Genomic DNA, 21,713 nt, shown 5'->3' with positions numbered 1-21,713 from the left:
GATAACGTTCTTGCTTTCCACACATTCCTCAATGCTCCCAAAACTTTCGCTCCCTCCCCCACCCTGTGACTCACTTCTGCTTCCATGGTTCCATCTGCTGCCAAATCCACTCCCAGATATCTAAAACACTTCACTTCCTCCAGTTTTTCTCCATTCAAACTTAACTCCCGACTGACTTGTCCCTCGAGCCTAGTGAACCTAATAACCTTGCTTTTATTCAGATTTACTCCCAGCTTTCTTCATTCACACACTTTACCAAACTCAGTCACCAATTTCTGCAGTTTCTCACACAAATCAGCCACCAGTGCTGTATCATCAGCGAACAACAACTGACTCACTTCCGAAGCCCTCTCATCCACAACAGATTGCATACTTGCCCCTCTCTCCAAAACTCTTGCATTCACCTCCCTAACAACCCCATCCATAAACAAATTAAACAACCATGGAGACATCACGCACCCCTGCCGCGAACCAACATTCACTGAGAACCAATCACTTTCCTTTCTTCCTGCTCGTACACATGCTTTACATCCTCGATAAAAACTTTTCACTGCTTCTAACAACTTTCCTCCCACACCATATATTCTTAATACCTTCCACAGAGCATCTCTATCAACTATCATATGCCTTCTCCAGATCCATAAATGCTACATACAAATCTATTTGTTTTTCTAAGTATTTCTCACATACATACTTCAAAGTAAACATCTGATCCACACATCCTCTACCACTTCTGAAACCACATTGCTCTTCCCCAGTCTGATGCTCTGTACATGCCTTTACTCAGTCAATACCCTCCCATATGATTTACCAGGAATATTCAACAAACTTACAAATTTTTAATTTGAACACTCGCCTTTATGCCCTTTGCCTTTGTACAATGGCACTATGCATGCATTTCGCCAATCCTCAAGAACTTCAACATGAACCATACATACACTGAATTTCCTTACCAACCAGTCAACAACACAGTCACGCCCTTTTTGATAAATTTCACTGCAATACCATCCAAAAACCAGCGCCTTGCCGGCTTTCATCTTCCGCAATGCTTTTACTACCTCTTCTCTGTTTACCAAACCATTCTCCCTGATTCTCTCACTTTACACACCACCTCGATAAAAACACTCTATATCTGCCACTCTATTGTCAAACACATTCAACATACCTTCAAAATACTCACTCCATCTCCTTCTCATGCATTCCCCGCGTGTCGTAAAGGCGACTAAGGGGTACGAGAGCCTGGGGCTAGAAACCTTCCCCTCCTTGTATTTTAACTTTCTAAAATGGGAGAAAGAGTGACGCGGGGAGTGCTCATCCTCCCCGAAGGCTCGGATTGGGGTATCTAAATGTGTGTGGATGTAACCAAGATGAAAAGAAAGGAGAGATAGGTACTATGTTTGAGGAAAGGAACCTGGATGTTTTGGCTCTGAGTGAAACGAAGCTCAAGGGTAAAGGGGAAGAATGGTTTGGGAATGTTTGGGAGTAAAGTCAGGGGTTAGTGAGAGGACAAGAGCAAGGGAAGGAGTAGCACTACTTCTGAAACAGGAGTGGTGGGAGTATGTGATAGAGTGTAAGAAAGTAAACTCTAGATTGATATGGGTAAAACTGAAATTGGATGGAGAGAGATGGGTGATTATTGGTGCATATGCACCTGGTCATGAGAAGAAAGATCATGAGAGGCAAGTGTTTTGGGAGCAGCTGAGTGATTCTGTTAGCAGCTTTGATGCACGAGACCGGGTTATAGTGATGGGTGATTTGAATGCAAAGGTGAACAATGTGGCAGTTGAGGGTGTAATTGGTGTACATGGGGTTTTCAGTGTTGTAAATGGAATCTGTGAAGCAATCTGGCCACAAAGTGCTTGAGCAAATGGACGTTTGTGGTCATGCATTAGGAAAGTGTTAGTTTCTGATAGCATGCTGACTATGAAACATTATTGTAGTATTGCTGATTGACGAATATATCATGCTATATACCTCCATGCAATAATAATTCTAATTTTTTCCTTACAGTGCCACCGAAGATTATGCCATTTTCTTTCGCCAACAACATTCTAAGTGAAGGGAACCGTGCCTCCCTTACTTGCCAGATCCTAGAGGGAGACCTGCCTGTTACTTTTAGGTGAGATGCACAGCATGCACATATTGACATGATGCATGCACACAAAGCTACCAGTAACATATGTAATGCACTTCTAGTTTATGTACACCCAAAGAGAAAACAGCATTTTGTTTTTAGTAAAATCTCGACCAGAGAATATCAACTACTGGAAGATAAACGGAGTGCAACTGTCAAGGAGCAATATTGTGTTCCCTGAAGTGTGTATAGTATGAAGTATTTGGAAATTGGGCTGTTTTTGATAATTTCAAAACAAATGAGCTAAAACTTAGAGAGAATATGAACTACAATGTAATTTCTTGAATTTTTTTTATTTCTTAAGAAACAGTAAAAGGTTATAGGTCAGTGCCTGATATTGTTTTATATGTGATCCCTCTTTGAAAAACAGAAAAATAAAAAGAAATGGTAAATCACTTTTAATGTTTGCACACACACAGCTTTCACATAATTTTAGGTTTACTTAGAAATAGCTTAAACAGCTTTTTAAAAGACGATCTCAGCGCAGCTCGGGAGGAGATGTCAGAACAGATGAGAAGGACTTGAAATACTACTATGGCCTGTGGCCATGTCTTGGGTCACTCCCTTTTGCATGGCTCACAGGCATCCCATAGTTTATATAACTGTAAAGGGAAAGCCTCGTCAGTGCATTTTCTGACATAGTTAGTTATACTAGTACCACATTCTCTTATGATAAGTGAGTTTTTCGCGAGACTTCCATAATGCAAGGATTTGTTGACAGTAGAAATGTTGTAGTCATTGTTTACTGAGATCGACAAATTCCATCGGTTGAGGAAGCATCTTATTGTTGCATCTTGATATTTTGTGTATGATATTGCTTCAGTCTTTCAGATAAGAACATTAATTTCATATCAATACCTTTTACATCAGCTTAACATTATATGACCATTATAAACCAACCTGAACTCAAGACAATAGTTTGTCTTGACAAACTAAAAGTTCAGGTTTTCTCTCTTCTAAAATCTGATTTAAAAATTATTCTAAATAATGTTATATCATATTGTTCGGTATTTGGCCATAGTGTTAAATGCTTGACTAGCATTATTCATTGGGGCAAACATATTGAAATTTGTTAAATTAGTAGGTAAAAGTGAGGATTCTTCTGCTAGTGCAGGAAGAGGCATATACTTAGTTGGATTTGGAATAGGATACGGTTAGTGCTATTTAAGTACCACAAGAAATTAGAAAAAAATTATCAGACAGCATTACATCATACAAAGACAGGGAAATTATCTTCAATCACATGTGGAATCACATCCAAAGGTATCACTTTTTCCACACTTATTCTTGCCCTTGCACTTTTAGTTTTCTTATTCATATTTGGTACACAACATATCTTTTTCAGCCCTAGTTTTCCATCTTCCTTTGGTTACAGTACTGCTCTAAATGAAATTTTGTTCCCAAGGTACATGAAGGACTGAGAATACTTTTTTCATGACTTAGTGAAGCCATTGATAATTACATATACCTTTCTTAGAATAAATAACAGGGTTTAAGGGTGATAAATGATTGATATTAATACTTTGAGGAAGATTATTGCTTTAATCAACTGTTCATTTAATTTGTTTGATGCGGATTATTGATTATTTTGGTAATTCCATTATGTAATTTTGATAATAGTTGATATGATATGGTCTAAAACAGGATAAGTCTTTTATTAATGTTTTTAAGGAGCACAAAATATTTCTTTTCAGATACTATCATACGTGATGTTTGTTATTTTATATGAAGTCAGACACTATCGGCTTTGACTAAAGATTAAGCATTTTAAGATTATGTGGTATGAGAAAGGTGGAAGGTGGGCAGATTAGAAAGGGTAGTGGTGGGATGAAGAAGTAACATTGATAGTGAAAAAGAATATAGACACGTTTGGGCGATATTTGCAGGGAAATAGTGCAAATGACTGAGAAATGTATAAAAGAAAGCGGCAAGAGGTCAAGAGAAAGGTGCAAGAGTTGAAAAAGAGGGCAAATGAGAGTTGGGGTGAAAGAGTATCACTGATTTTTTAAGGAGAATAAAAAGATATTTTGGGAGGAGGTAAATAACGTGCGTAAGACAAGAGAACAAATGGGAATAACGTTGAAGGGAGCAAGTGATAACAGATAGTGATGGAGTGAGAAGGAGATGGAGTGAGTATTTTGAAGGTTTGTTGAATGTGTTTGATGATAGAGTGGCAGATATAGGGTGTTTTGGTCGAGGTGGTGTGCAAAGTGAGAGGGTTAGGGAAAATGATTTGGTAAACAGAGAAGAGGTAGTAAAAGCTTTGCGGAAGATGAAAGCCGGCAAGGCAGCGGGTTTGGATGGTATTGCAGTGGAATCTATTGAATAAGGGGGTGACTGTGTTGAGTGGTTGGTAAGGTTATTCAGTGTATGTATGGACCATGTTGAAGTGCCTGAGGATTGGTGGAATGCATGCATAGTACCATTGTACAAAGGCAAAGGGGATAAGAGTGAGTGCTCAAATTACAGAGGTATAAGTTTGTTGAGTATTCCTGGGAAATTATATGGGAGAGTATTGATTGAGAGGGTGAAGGCATGTACAGAGCATCAGATTGGGGAAGAGCATTGTGGTTTCAGAAGTGGTAGAGGATGTGTGGATCAGGTGTTTGCTTTGAAGAATGTGAGAAATACTTTGAAAAACAAATGGATTTGTTTGTAGCATTTATGGATCTGGAGAACCCATATGGTAGAGATGTAGAGATGCTCTATAGAAGGTTTTAAGAGAATATGGTGTGAGCGGTAAGTTGCTAGAAGCAGTGAAAAGTTTTTACCAAGGATGTAAGGCATGTGTGCGAGTAGGAAGAGAGGAGAGTGATTGGTTCCCTGTGAATGTCGGCTTGCAGCAGGGGTGTGTGATGTCCCCATGGTTGTTTAATTTGTTTATAGACGGGGTGGTTAGGGAGGTGAATGCAAGAGTTTTGGAGAGAGGGGCAAGTATGCAGTCTGTTGTGGATGTGAAGGCTTAAGAAGTAAGTCAGTTGTTTGCCGTTGATACAGCACTGGTGGCTGATTCTTGTGAGAAACTGCAGAGGCTGGGGACTGACTTTGGGAAAGTGTGTGATAGGAGAAAGTTGAGAGTAAATGTGAATAACGGTAAGGTTATTAGGTTCAGTAGGGTAGAGGGACAAGTAAATTGCGATATAAGTTTGAATGAAGAAAAAATGGAGGAAGTGAAGTATTTTAGATATCTGGGAGTGGACGTAGCAGCGGATGGAACCATAGAAGCGAAAGTGAGTCAGGGGGTGGGAGAGGGGGCGAAGGTTCTAGGAGCGTTGAAGAATGTGTGGGAAGAGAAACCGTTATTTCAGAGAGCGAAAATGGGTATGTTTGAAGGAGTAGTGGTTCCAACAATGTTATATGGTTGGGAGGCATGGGCTATAGATAGGGTTGTACGGAGGAGGGTGAATGTGTTGGAAATGAAGTATTTGACGACAGTATGTGGTGGGAGATTGTTTGATCGAGTTAGTAATGTAAGGGTAGGAGAGATGTGTGGAAAGAAAGAGTATGGTTGAGAAAACAGAAGAGGGTGTGTTGAAATGGTTTGGACATATGGAGAGAATGAATGAGGAAAGATTGACAAAGAGGAGGGAACAAGGAGAAGTGGGAAACCAAATTGAAGATGGAATGGTGGAGCGATTTTGAGCGATTGGGGCCTGAACATACAGGAGGGTGAGAGGAGTGTAAGGAATAGATTGGTTTGGAATGATGTGGTATCCTGGATCGATGTGTTGTCAGTGGACTGATCCAGGGCATGTGAAGCGTCTGGGGTAAACCATGGGAAGGTCTGTGGGGCCTGGATGTGGATAGGGAGCTGTGGTTTCGGTGCATTATTACACGACAACTAGAGACTGAGTGTGAATGAAATGGGCCTTATTATCTGTATTCCTGGCGCTACCTCGCTGAAACAAGGGATAGCGATGCTATTTTCCTGTGGGGCAGTGTAGCGACAGCAATGGATGAAGGCAAGCGAGTATGAATATGTACATGTGTATGTATGTAATGTCAGCATTTATGTATGTGTATGTTGATATGCATATGTATGTGGGCATTTATTGTACATGTATGTGTATATGAGTGGATGGGCCATTCTTCGTCTGTTTCCAGGCAATACCTCGCTGATGCGGGAAACAGCGATTATGTATAATGATAAGTAATAAAACATTGTGTATATTAGCAAAGGATAAAACTGGCGTAGATTACATGTCTATATTGTCTTTTTGTAAATTTTTCATTATCAACTATTATATAAATGATAGAAAAGATGACTTGGAAAAGCTCAAGATGAAATCTGATGTATTTACATTAGTAATGTTGATGTAAGGTGTTACAAAATTTACCAGTTTTTGCAAATGTAAACAAATAAAAAACTGTTAGGTTATATTGAAATTACAGAACCCATTCCACTAGTTTATCACCTTTATGTACGAGCTGACTTATATTTTGTATTACACAGCAGATACTTTTTTAAGTATAAGTTTGTTGCATGAATGTCACTGCAGATGTGTGCTAACATTATGCAAGCTGGTCCTTCACAGGTGGGAGAAAGATGGGGGTCCAGTACCAATCTATGATGGCATTACAACACGCTTACTGGATGACTACCAGACTCAGTTGGTTATTGATCGCATTTCTTCACGTCATAATGGCGAGTACACTTGCCTCGCCTCAAATGCTGCTGCTACTAGGCAGTACACTGCCAAGCTCACAGTAAATGGTTAGTATCAGATGCTTTTATAGGAGTCAAAAGGCTTTTGGAAGTGTGGAAATGGGGGATAGATTATACAGAGAGGAACCAGTCCAATACAGAAAATTTCATAAACTTTTTGGAATTTTTGGTGTCTTGGATGCAATAGAAAGTTTAGAGATATCCAGTATATGTTACAGTTTAGAGATATCCAGTATATGTTACAGTTTAGAGATATCCAGTATATGTTACAGTTTAGAGATATCCAGTATATGTTACAGTTTAGAGATATCCAGTATATGTTACAGTTTAGAGATATCCAGTATATGTTACAGTTTAGAGATATCCAGTATATGTTACAGTTTAGAGATATCCAGTATATCCAGATGCAAATAGCCACATTTTAATCCTGTGATGCAGTGGCTTGCCAAAATTGCATTGAGTAGTTAATGGCAAACAAACAGCCATTTCTTAACAGCAGAAACCAAAGTAATGCTTTTTAAATAGGGGAAAAACAGCATTGCAACATAGAGTTCATTTTGTTAGATAAGTTTATAGAGTTAGAACTGCTCACATGTGTTTAAGTATTGTGGGATTTTAAAGATGAATTGTATAGTAACAAGAGGAAAGGATAGTGTGTCCAGCAGTTTAATCATAGAGCCATTAAATGGTATAGCAAAGTTGCAAGGAATTCCAGAAAAGAGAAATAGGAAGAAATTTGTCTTCAGAAGCATCAAACTTGACTGTTTGCTTCTCAAGGAAATCCTCTCCAAATTAGAGTTTGTAATGGTAGTTTAGATGAGAATGCATAGATTAAGAATAAAATGGAGCGGATTTGAAAGAAAAGAAAAGCCCAGATGAATGACCCGTTTATGGGTGCGTTTGGATATTTGTTGAAGAAAGGAAGTTGCGATGAAAAAGAAGTGGCGTATATTATAATTGACAAGAAAGAAGTGTGAGAAACCCTGCTGTTTCTAGGGAAAGAGAGGGGTGGTTGATCTATCAAAAATGCTGGAGATAGACTAATCAGAGAAGGAAGCTTGATAAGAGAAAACACAGCAAGGAAGGAAAGCTAAAATTGGGTAGCTTAGTAATCAAAGCCTTTGTGCCACACCCTTTCATAGGCTGTCAAGATGTCAGGGGCCACATCACAAATTCTCAAAAGTCTTTCATCAAGGATATCCAGGTAGCATATGAATGGAAAAACCAGTAAATAATGCCTTGCAAGAGCCATGCTCATAAATAATCAGACTGTAAGATTCAGGATACATAGGGAAACGGGAGTTAAGGATAGGTTCAAAGACTTTTGAGATAAGACTAGTTAAAGCAATGAGAACATGGAAAGATGGTCACTTCCTTGGAAATAGGTTATATCTCTCCATGTCTTCAAGAACAGAAAGTTTTCGATCTTAAAACGAAATGAAACATATATAAGCAAGTGCAGTCTCACTGAAGCACAAGGGGAGTTAGCACTAAGTCAATGCACTAAGTTTGTTTACACAGAGACAGACAGGTAGTGGTACTGTGTTCAGCAGTTTGATATAGAGCCACTAAAACATATGAGAAAGTTTGAGAAATTTCAGAAAAGAGAAATAGATAGAATATGGGCTTCAGAAGCATTCAACTTGACTAAATTGTGTCTGCTTCTATCCTCTCCAACACATTACGTCTATCCATTCCTGCAACATTAACATCTTCCATACTTTCATCATGGACAGAAGCATTGCCTAAGGAGGCAGTAACCTGTTTTCACGCATGTTATGAGAGATCATGAGCTACACGGCAGTAAACTTTGAAATGAATATCATCTAATGTGTTTATATATCTGACAAAGTTTGATGTACAACTTTTGGATAAGGGAAATTACTGTTGAAAGATGAACTGATGAAAGTGTATCGTAGAGTAGTTTCATCTTTTTACAAGTAGAAAACCAGTGACCGAATAATTATAGGTTTACTTCTTGTGTACATAAGTAAAACTTGCCTATTTCTTCTAATTAAAGAGGATTTCAGAGATATCATTTCCATTTTGGCTTCCTTATGTATTATTTTTCCTGAACTATTTTGCAGTAAGTTTGTTAAACCAACCAGTCTACCAATTTATGGTAAATCTGTACAGGTTGAGTATCCCTTATCCCAAATGCCTGGGATCAGGGGTGTCTCGAATTTTGGGATATTTGCATATACATAATGAGATATCTTGGGGATGTGACCTAATTCTGGAGGTCATATATACAATATTTTTGATAATTTTGTGCCTGAAACAAAGTTTGTGTAACACTGAACCATCAGAAAGTTAAATTGTCACAACCTTAGTAAGTAGCCATGTGGTCAATGTGTGGTTGCTTGGCATCATCTTCATTTCTGATTCTGAATGTATATGTTATTGATAACCAATCATTTTGTTATATGTATTTACAAGGAAAATATGAAATATTAATGAAATGAAAAAATAATGTGTTTAGGATAAGTAAGCAGCACAGTAGCATCAGCAGTTAGATAACAAACAACTGCAGGTTCTCGGTTTCCACCTATAATCCTGTGTTTAGATTAAAAGATTACAATACACTATTACAATACATTGTATTACAGTACATTGTACTTTATCTTTTAGGTTTTATATGAGATCTAAACACAAATATGCATTTGATTTACAATAACTACAGATAGCTGTAATATAATGAAGACATATTGTCAGAAACATTTCAAGGCAGTAATGTTACACTGATAATTCCGGCCCAGGCCAGCCAGCTGTGTGTGTGTGTGTGTGTGTGTGTGTGTGTGTGTGTGTGTATGTGTGTGACCCTTAAGTAGTGCAGCGATGTTTAAACTAGCTACATGTGACCCAGCAGCGCCACATGACTGAACAAGCGAGTTGAGTGTGAGAAGCGTCGGCCTTGTAATGTATCATATGGCAAGAATGTGGAGCACATGAGTAATACCTCGCCCATACCGATCTTTACATGAGTAATACCTCGCCCATATCGATCTTTACATGAGTAATACCTCGCACATATCGATCTTTACATGAGTAATACCTCGCCATTTCGATCTTTACTTGAGTAATACCTCGCACATACCGATCTTTACATGAGTAATACCTCGCCCATATCGATCTTTACATGAGTAATACCTCGCACATACCGATCTTTACATGAGTAATACCTCGCCCATATCGATCTTTACATGAGTAATACCTCGCCCATATCGATCTTTACATGAGTAATACCTCGCACATATCGATCTTTACATGAGTAATACCTCGCCCATATCGATCTTTACATGAGTAATACCTCGCCCATATCGATCTTTACATGAGTAATACCTCGCACATATCGATCTTTACATGAGTAATACCTCGCACATACCGATCTTTACATGAGTAATACCTCGCCCATATCGATCTTTACATGAGTAATACCTCGCACATATCGATCTTTACATGAGTAATACCTCGCCCATACGATCTTTACATGAGTAATACCTCGCACATATCGATCTTTACATGAGTAATACCTCGCCCATATCGATCTTTACATGAGTAATACCTCGCACATATCGATCTTTACATGAGTAATACCTCGCCCATATCGATCTTTACATGAGTAATACCTCGCACATATCGATCTTTACATGAGTAATACCTCGCACATATCGATCTTTACATGAGTAATACCTCGCACATACCGATCTTTACATGAGTAATACCTCGCACATATCGATCTTTACATGAGTAATACCTCGCCCATATCGATCTTTACATGAGTAATACCTCGCACATATCGATCTTTACATGAGTAATACCTCGCACATATCGATCTTTACATGAGTAATACCTCGCACATATCGATCTTTACATGAGTAATACCTCGCACATATCGATCTTTACATGAGTAATACCTCGCACATATCGATCTTTACATGAGTAATACCTCGCACATACCGATCTTTACATGAGTAATACCTCGCACATATCGATCTTTACATGAGTAATACCTCGCACATATCGATCTTTACATGAGTAATACCTCGCACATACCGATCTTTACATGAGTAATACCTCGCACATATCGATCTTTACATGAGTAATACCTCGCACATATCGATCTTTACATGAGTAATACCTCGCACATATCGATCTTTACATGAGTAATACCTCGCACATATCGATCTTTACATGAGTAATACCTCGCACATACCGATCTTTACATGAGTAATACCTCGCACATATCGATCTTTACATGAGTAATACCTCGCACATATCGATCTTTACATGAGTAATACCTCGCACATATCGATCTTTACATGAGTAATACCTCGCACATACCGATCTTTACATGAGTAATACCTCGCACATATCGATCTTTACATGAGTAATACCTCGCACATATCGATCTTTACATGAGTAATACCTCGCACATACCGATCTTTACATGAGTAATACCTCGCACATATCGATCTTTACATGAGTAATACCTCGCACATATCGATCTTTACATGAGTAATACCTCGCACATACCGATCTTTACATGAGTAATACCTCGCACATATCGATCTTTACATGAGTAATACCTCGCACATACCGATCTTTACATGAGTAATACCTCGCACATATCGATCTTTACATGAGTAATACCTCGCACATATCGATCTTTACATGAGTAATACCTCGCACATACCGATCTTTACATGAGTAATACCTCGCACATATCGATCTTTACATGAGTAATACCTCGCACATACCGATCTTTACATGAGTAATACCTCGCACATATCGATCTTTACATGAGTAATACCTCGCACATATCGATCTTTACATGAGTAATACCTCGCACATACCGATCTTTACATGAGTAATACCTCGCACATATCGATCTTTACATGAGTAATACCTCGCACATACCGATCTTTACATGAGTAATACCTCGCACATATCGATCTTTACATGAGTAATACCTCGCACATATCGATCTTTACATGAGTAATACCTCGCACATATCGATCTTTACATGAGTAATACCTCGCACATATCGATCTTTACATGAGTAATACCTCGCACATACCGATCTTTACATGAGTAATACCTCGCACATATCGATCTTTACATGAGTTATACCTCGCACATATCGATCTTTACATGAGTAATACCTCGCACATACCGATCTTTACATGAGTAATACCTCGCACATACCGATCTTTACATGAGTAATACCTCGCACATATCGATCTTTACATGAGTAATACCTCGTACATATCGATCTTTACATGAGTAATACCTCGCACATACCGATCTTTACATGAGTAATACCTCGCACATATCGATCTTTACATGAGTAATACCTCGCACATACCGATCTTTACATGAGTAATACCTCGCACATATCGATCTTTACATGAGTAATACCTCGCACATATCGATCTTTACATGAGTAATACCTCGCACATATCGATCTTTACATGAGTAATACCTCGCACATATCGATCTTTACATGAGTAATACCTCGCACATATCGATCTTTACATGAGTAATACCTCGCACATATCGATCTTTACAGGAAGACAGACTGACAACAGGAGGCCTGATTGGCACATGAATAGGTTGTCTGTTTGAAAGAAAAAAGAAAAAAGGTTTTAACTTGAAATTGTAAATCCGCTCAGCAGTTTTTGAAGTTATCACCGACTTCCCGCTGCTACACATGTGCCTTTTATTTTCCCGTTAACGCTGTCGTTTATACACTTTATTTCTGGCGTTTTGCTCAGAGTATACCTGAATTTATGAAGTATTTGTCTAAACGACTATTAAAGGTATTTATAGTCTTAGCATTCACTACATCTGATGGTAACTTATATCAGTGTTCAACACATACATAGGAAAGGAAGCTTTTCCCTCGTCCGTACTACATCTTCTAGCTTGGAGTTTTACCTTTTGTCTTGGTAACCGTATTTTCTTGCATTACGAAAAGATGTTCGTGACCTACTTAATCGAACTTGTTCAGAATTTTGAACACTTGGATTAAATCTCCACGAAGTCTACATTTTTACGAGAAAAGAGATCCAATCGTTTTAGCCTCTGTGTATGCCAGATTTCTAAGGGATGGCATCAATTTTGTTGTGCGTCTTTGTACTTGCTCTAATTTTTCCTCGTCTATTTTATAGTTTGGGAACCAAAAGTGGACTACATATTCAAGGTGTGGTGTTACTAGATAATTAGAAACTGTGAGAATTGTTTCTGGTGTCTTGTAATATATGTTCCTGGCGATGACACCTAACATTTGGTTGCCTTTTTTACTTACTGCTTGACACTGTTTAGTGTATTTTAAACTGTTGCTAGTGATAACTCAAAGGTTCTTTTCTTCATTTACTGTAGTTTGTAGTTTTAATGTATATTCTTGTCTGCAAAGTGCATAACTTTACACTTGTCTACATTAAACTTCATTTGCCATCTGTCTGACCACTCTGCTAGTAAGTTAAGATCTCTGAATCATTTCTCAGTCCCGCTTGTTTACATCTCTACCTCCTAGTTTCGTATCATCAGCAAATTTGGAGAGCTTAGATATGAGACCGAGTTCTAAGTCATTAATGTATATAATGAAAAGACATGGTCCTAGGACCGACCCCTGTGGCACACCACTCGTTACGTCTAGCCAATGTGAGGCTTGGCCATGTAATACTACAGTGGCTGTTTTCCTCCAGTAAGCCCGTCTGATCCATGTCCAGATCTTCACCCATTCCGTGTTGTGCTTTGACTTTATGTAAACGTCTCTTGTGAGCTACTTTATCGAAAGACTTTTGGAAATCTAATTATACTACATAAAACGGTACTTTTTCGTCCCAGATAATTTTGTGTTCTAGAAACATAAACATTTTTCCTCGTTTTATTTTCCATCATTTGAGCTAATACTGACGTAAGGCTAATTGGGCGGTAGTTCAAGGCACATGATATGTCTTTATATATTGGAGTAACATTTGCTAGTGTTGAGTCAGTTGGCACCTGACCGTCAATAAGATAGAGATTTATTATATATTTTTGTTATAGGGTATGTCGGCTGTCTCCTGACCTCCTCTACAAATCTTGCAGCTAAGTTATCTGGGCCGTTGAATTTGTTAGTATTTAATTGGTCCAGGTATTGAAGTATTTCTCTAACCTTCAACTCATCTTCATCAGATCCTGGAAACATTTTCATTGGTTGTGGTATTGGAAATGTTTCTTCAGTTGTCAATACGAAGTTAAAAGAATACTTCAATATGGTAGTCATTTCGTTGTCGTCAGTAGTTAGTGTGTCATGTTCATATCATAATGGTCCTATATCTTCTTTTACTGTCTTCCTCTTTCTTATATATTTGAAGAATTCTTTGGGATAATTCTTAACTTTCACGAATATTCATATTTTCTTCCTGGTGTTTACTCTGTCTTATGACCCTCTCACGCTCTATTCGGATTTTGATTAATTTCTGCTAATTTTCATCAGTTCCCATTTTATTTGAATTTCTTATATATTTTCTTCTTTTAGCCAATTATTTTTCTCTTCTCCTATTGATCCATGATGGTTTTGAAACACTGCAGGTTTTCTTCGTAATTCGTGAAATTTGTTTATTTTCCATCTTGCGTAGCGTGTTGGGAGAATTATTGCACATGACTGCGTAAACGTCAACAAGTTATGTACAATTGGTATCGTAAATTTATTGTCTAATATTTTCAAAATCTTTGGTCTGTAATCTGGGAACAAGAGTTTGTTGTCATTTATTTTATAATCTAAATTTAATGTGATATAATCAAAGTGTGGTCGTCTACTTCACAAGAGTTGATTAAGTTTGTGTCACTGGTGAGGACAAGGTCAAGTGATCTTACCTCTAATTGTTGTTAATTAACTGTTCCAGAAAAGCGTCGTCAGTTAGTCTCGTTCCCTCTTGATCACCTGTTAACATTTTCCACTGTATGTTGGCATTGTTGGTTATAACGTCTTCACTGTTTATTATTTGTCGGTAATGTTCATATGAAGAGAGTCGTGTGTGTGTGTGTGTGTCTACTTTGCTTATCTTAATACACTTAGATAAGGTAGATAAAAACTCTACCATCTACCCTGCACAAGTGATCTTTCGTAAATAGTTTGTATCCGGATATTGTTCATTCGGTCATTAAGTGTTGATTGTCCTGACCCACGTTTCTGAGATTGCAGTAATGTTCTATATTTCAGTAATGCATAGGATGTAAGTTCATCATAAGATACAAGTTCATGATAAGATATAAGTTCATCACTTTTGTCTGTATCAAACTTATTTTTCTTGATGGAGTTGATTTTTGGAGTTAATTTGTCATTTGTACTGAGGGTATGTGTGTATTTGTATTATCACTGTTAATGAGTGTAGCAGTGGGAGAGAGACGGTTCTCCATCTGTTTTGTGTTCAACACCTTACTCTGACCCTCCCCACACTGGCCATGCTCATGTTACCTGACACTTGACCTGTAGCTGTGCTAACCCGCTACTTGTACCACCACAGTTGACCCCAACTGACCCTACTTGACCTTTCTTTGCTCATTCCTCTGCCTGTCAGGTTACTCCGCTACGATCCCTCCCGCCAAGCTCCCATCCATCCTGTCCCACTACCATGATAATGGTCACACTGCACCTCTACCACAACCATGATAGTGGCCACACTGCACCTCTACCACTACCATGATAGTGGTCACACTGCACCTCTACCACTACCATGATAATGGTCACACTGCACCTCTACCACAACCATGATAGTGGCCACACTGCACCTCTACCACAACCATGATAGTGGTCACACTGCACCTCTACCACAACCATGATAGTGGCCACACTGCACCTCTACCACTACCATGATAGTGGTCACACTGCACCTCTACCACTACCATGATAGTGGTCACACTGCACCTCTACCACTACCATGATAGTGGTCACACTGCACCTCTACCACTACCATGATAGTGGTCACACTGCACCTCTACCACAACCATGATAGTGGTCACACTGCACCTCTACCACTACCATGATAGTGGTCACACTGCACCTCTACCACTACCATGATAGTGGTCACACTGCACCTCTACCACTACCATGATAGTGGTCACACTGCACCTCTACCACTACCATGATAGTGGTCACACTGCACCTCTACCACTACCATGATAGTGGTCACACTGCACCTCTACCACTACCATGATAGTGGTCACACTGCACCTCTACCACTACCATGATAGTGGTCACACTGCACCTCTACCACTACCATGATAGTGGTCACACTGCACCTCTACCACTACCATGATAGTGGTCACACTGCACCTCTACCACAACCATGATAGTGGCCACACTGCACCTCTACCACTACCATGATAGTGGCCACACTGCACCTCTACCACTACCATGATAGTGGTCACACTGCACCTCTACCACTACCTTGATAATGGTCACACTGCACCTCTACCATTACCATGACAGTGGTCACACTGCACCTCTACCACTACCATGATAGTGTTCACACTGTACCACTACCATGATAGTAGTCACATTGCACCTCTACCACTACCATGATAGTCGTCACACTACACCTCTACCACTACCATGATAGTGGTCACACTGCACCTCTACCACTACCATGATAGTGGTCACACTGTACCTGTACCACAACCATGATTGTGGTCACACTGCACCTCTACCACTACCATGATAATGGTCACACTGCACCTCTACCACTACCATGACAGTGGTCACAATGCACCTCTGCCACAACCATGATAGTGGCCACACTGCACCTCTACCACTACCATGATAGTGGTCACAATGCACCTCTACCACTACCATGACAGTCGCCACACTGCACCTTTACCACTAACATGATAGTTGTCACACTGCACCTCTACCACAACCATGATAGTGGCCACACTGCACCTCTACCACTACCATGATAGTGGCCACACTGCACCTCTACTACTACCATGATAGTGGTCACACTGCACCTCTACCACTACCATGATAATGGTCACACTGCACCTCTACCACTACCATGGCAGTGGTCGCACTGCACCTCTACCACTACCATGATAGTGGTCACACTGCACCTCTACCACTACCATGATAGTGGTCACACTGCACCTCTACCACTACCATGAGAGTGGCCACACTGCACCTCTACCACTACCATGATAGTGGTCACAATGCACCTCTACCACTACCATAATAATAGTCACACTGCACCTCTACAACCACCATGATAGTGGTCACACTGCACCTCTACCACTACCATAATAATGGTCACACTGCACCTCTACCACTACCATGATAGTGGTCACACTGCACCTCTACCACTACCATAATAATGGTCACACTGCACTTCTACCACCACCATGATAGTGGTCACACTGCACCTCTACCACTACCATGATAGTGGTCACACTGCACCTCTACCACTACCATGATAGTGGTCACACTGCACTTCTACCACCACCATGATAGTGGTCACACTGCACCTCTACCACTACCATGATAGTGGTCACACTGCACCTCTTGTTCCTTAGATTCCATTCACACTCAGATACCCCCGCACCGACCCCCTTCCATCTCAGCTACCTCTGCACTCTCCTAGTTCCTTCGTTAGCTAGACCGTGGTTTGCTGTTCTAGATAGTTTATCATCCAGTACTCTGCCAAGGCGGGCTTTCCTTGTTCCATTTAAGTGAAGACTATCCCAAGTACACGAATCTATCATGGCTAAAATGGTCCCAGAGGTCTATACTAACCACACTATCCTCCTCCCTACAGAAAACTTCTGCTTATCCCCAGCATTCTACTGAGAGAACAGGAATCCACGTCATACCTTGGCAGTAATCCCCATATGTTAAACTTCCTACGACTTTCCTTGAACTTTTTAATAAGCTCCCTATAGTTCGCTACTTTTTCTTCTGATACACCATTAACTGTATTGTTCGTACCCACCTGAACAACAGAAATCACATCCTTGGGATTGTTTGAGACGATGTCGTCAAACTTATCTAGGACGTGTTCTATCTTAGCACCTGCATAACACAATGTCTTCCCATTTCTACTCTTGGCACACACCTCCTGGTCCTGATGTCTGACTATATAGAGTGAGTCGCCGAGCAGGATGATGCTCATGTATTTGATCATGTGGTACGCTAAACCTACTGTGTGCGTGTGTGTGTGTGTGTGTGTGTGTGTGTGGAGGCTTCGTTACGATGTTCACTAATGCGGCGACAAGTTTTCTTCGCAGGTTGGAAGGAGGAAGTATCTTCCATCTTCGTCTCGACGGTGTCTATCCTTTTTTCTAAGCTATCTACACTAGATAATGTACCTATGTCTGCTTCCTGTATCGCAACCGCTTTGGCCGCCAAGAAACCAGCTTCCTCTTCCCACCCTTTCATTCTAACATTTAGTTTCTCCAAGGCTTCGCTGGCTTTCGTAACGTCTACAGAAAGCCTATATGTTGCAGAACAAACAAGATGTATAATCGCCATCTTCTCTGAAAAGTCAGTCCCTGGTGAACTTCCAATGGCATCTAGGGCAGGCAATTCGAGAAGCACTAAGATTCAAACTATTTCATTTAAGGAATTGAACTATGAGTCAAGTGGGTCACTAAGCAGCATACAAATAGACCTGCTTGAAACTGGGTGGACGAGGCATCACCAGAGCATGTCTAACCAAGACAAGGGTTGGTGGGTTGCTCACTGGGTGGACGAGGCATCACCAGAGCATGTCTAACCAAGACAAGGGTTGGTGGGCTGCTCACTGGGTGGACGAGGCATCACCAGAGCATGTCTAACCAAGACAAGGGTTGGTGGGTTGCTCACTGGGTGGACGAGGCATCACCAGAGCATGTCTAACCAAGACAAGGGTTGGTGGGTTGCTCACTGGGTGGACGAGGCATCACCAGAGCATGTCTAACCAAGACAAGGGTTGGTGGGTTGCTCACTGGGTGGACGAGGCATCACCAGAGCATGTCTAACCAAGACAAGGGTTGGTGGGTTGCTCACTGGGTGGACGAGGCATCACCAGAGCATGTCTAACCAAGACAAGGGTTGGTGGGTTGCTCACTGGGTGGACGAGGCATCACCAGAGCATGTCTAACCAAGACAAGGGTTGGTGGGTTGCTCACTGGGTGGACGAGGCATCACCAGAGCATGTCTAACCAAGATAAGGGTTGGTGGGTTGCTCACTGGGTGGACGAGGCATCACCAGAGCATGTCTAACCAAGACAAGGGTTGGTGGGCTGCTCACTGGGTGGACGAGGCATCACCAGAGCATGTCTAACCAAGACAAGGGTTGGTGGGTTGCTCACTGGGTGGACGAGGCATCACCAGAGCATGTCTAACCAAGACAAGGGTTGGTGGGTTGCTCACTGGGTGGACGAGGCATCACCAGAGCATGTCTAACCAAGACAAGGGTTGGTGGGTTGCTCACTGGGTGGACGAGGCATCACCAGAGCATGTCTAACCAAGATAAGGGTTGGTGGGTTGCTCACTGGGTGGACGAGGCATCACCAGAGCATGTCTAACCAAGACAAGGGTTGGTGGGCTGCTCACTGGGTGGACGAGGCATCACCAGAGCATGTCTAACCAAGACAAGGGTTGGTGGGTTGGTCATTGTTAATTACAGAGACTGGACGAGGCTGTGGTCAAACGTCCACAGTGGTCCAAGTTGGTAATCTAAAATGGTCCGAGTTGGACCTACATCACTCAAACATGGCATTTTGGTGGAAATTAAAATCAAATTTCACTAACCAACAAAATTTTGATCTCTGCTTACACAAGAAGATAAATGCAGCAACAAATACTAGAACTACATATGGCCTGAGAAACTTGAGAGGGAGGGAACATCACAGTTGACATAATCATAAAAGGAACATCACAGTTGACATCATCATGAGAAGGAACATCATTGTTGACATCATCATGAAAAGGAACATCACTGTTGACGTCATCATGAGAAGGAACATCACTGTTGACATCATCATGAGAAGGAACATCACTGTTGACATCATCATGAGAAGGAACATCATTGTTGACATCATCATGAGAAGGAACATCACTGTTGACATCATCATGAGAAGGAACATCACTGTTGACATCATCATGAGAAGGAACATCACTTGACATCATCATGAGAAGGAACATCACTGTTGACTCATCATGAGAAGGAACATCACAGTTGACATCATCATGAGAAGGAACATCACTGTTGACATCATCATGAGAAGGAACATCACAGTTGACATCATCATGAGAAGGAACATAAAAAAAAAAAAAAAAAAAAAAAAAAAAAAAAAAAAAAAAAAAAAAAAAAAAAAAAAAAAAAAAAAAAAAAAAAAAAAAAAAAAAAAAAAAAAAAAAAAAAAAAAAAAAAAAAAAAAAAAAAAAAAAAAAAAAAAATTTTTTTTTTTTTTTTTTTTTTTTTTTTTTTTTTTTTTTTTTTTTTTTTTTTTTTTTTTTTTTTTTTTTTTTTTTTTTTTTTTTTTTTTTTTTTTTTTTTTGAGAAGGAACATCACTGTTGACATCATCATGAGAAGGAACATCACTGTTGACATCATCATGAGAAGGAACATCACTGTTGACATCATCATGAGAAGGAACATCACAGTTGACATCATCATGAGAAGGAACATCACTGTTGACATCATCATGAGAAGGAACATCACAGTTGACATCATCATGAGAAGGAACATCACTGTTGACATCATCATGAGAAGGAACATCACTGTTGACATCATCATGAGAAGGAACATCACTGTTGACATCATCATGAGAAGGAACATCACTGTTGACATCATCATGAGAAGGAACATCACTGTTGACATCATCATGAGAAGGAACATCACTGTTGACATCATCATGAGAAGGAACATCACTGTTGACATCATCATGAGAAGGAACATCACTGTTGACATCATCATGAGAAGGAACATCACTGTTGACATCATCATGAGAAGGAACATCACTGTTGACATCATCATGAGAAGGAACATCACTGTTGACATCATCATGAGAAGGAACATCACTGTTGACATCATCATGAGAAGCATCACTGTTGACATCATCATGAGAAGGAACATCACTGTTGACATCATCATGAGAAGGAACATCACAGTTGACATCATCATGAGAAGGAACATCACTGTTGACATCATCATGAGAAGGAACATCACTGTTGACATCATCATGAGAAGGAACATCACTGTTGACATCATCATGAGAAGGAACATCACTGTTGACATCATCATGAGAAGGAACATCACTGTTGACATCATCATGAGAAGGAACATCACTGTTGACATCATCATGAGAAGGAACATCACTGTTGACATCATCATGAGAAGGAACATCACTGTTGACATCATCATGAGAAGGAACATCACTGTTGACATCATCATGAGAAGGAACATCACTGTTGACATCATCATGAGAAGGAACATCACTGTTGACATCATCATGAGAAGGAACATCACTGTTGACATCATCATGAGAAGGAACATCACTGTTGACATCATCATGAGAAGGAACATCACTGTTGACATCATCATGAGAAGGAACATCACTGTTGACATCATCATGAGAAGGAACATCACAGTTGACATCATCATGAGAAGGAACATCACTGTTGACATCATCATGAGAAGGAACATCACTGTTGACATCATCATGAGAAGGAACATCACTGTTGACATCATCATGAGAAGGAACATCACTGTTGACATCATCATGAGAAGGAACATCACAGTTGACATCATCATGAGAAGGAACATCACAGTTGACATCATCATGAGAAGGAACATCACTGTTGACATCATCATGAGAAGGAACATCACTGTTGACATCATCATGAGAAGGAACATCACTGTTGACATCATCATGAGAAGGAACAT

The 21,713-nt window shown here is 40.0% G+C and overlaps 1 protein-coding gene across 1 annotated transcript in view; it reads left to right on the top strand.

Moving 5' to 3' along the window:
- Positions 1-21,713, top strand: part of Dscam4 (Down syndrome cell adhesion molecule 4) — a 415,036-nt gene that overhangs the window by 251,940 nt on the left and 141,383 nt on the right. Inside the window, exons 9-10 of the mRNA XM_071667322.1 lie at positions 2,011-2,119; positions 6,670-6,848. Of these exons, the coding sequence (XP_071523423.1) occupies positions 2,011-2,119; positions 6,670-6,848 (288 nt within the window). The remainder of the gene's footprint in view (positions 1-2,010; positions 2,120-6,669; positions 6,849-21,713) is intronic.

This window comes from Panulirus ornatus, chromosome 12, assembly GCF_036320965.1.
Source record: "Panulirus ornatus isolate Po-2019 chromosome 12, ASM3632096v1, whole genome shotgun sequence".
Classification (NCBI taxonomy): domain Eukaryota; kingdom Metazoa; phylum Arthropoda; class Malacostraca; order Decapoda; family Palinuridae; genus Panulirus; species Panulirus ornatus.
The sequence above is the reverse complement of the archived record's forward strand: the minus strand, read 5'-3'. Positions and strand labels throughout refer to the sequence as shown.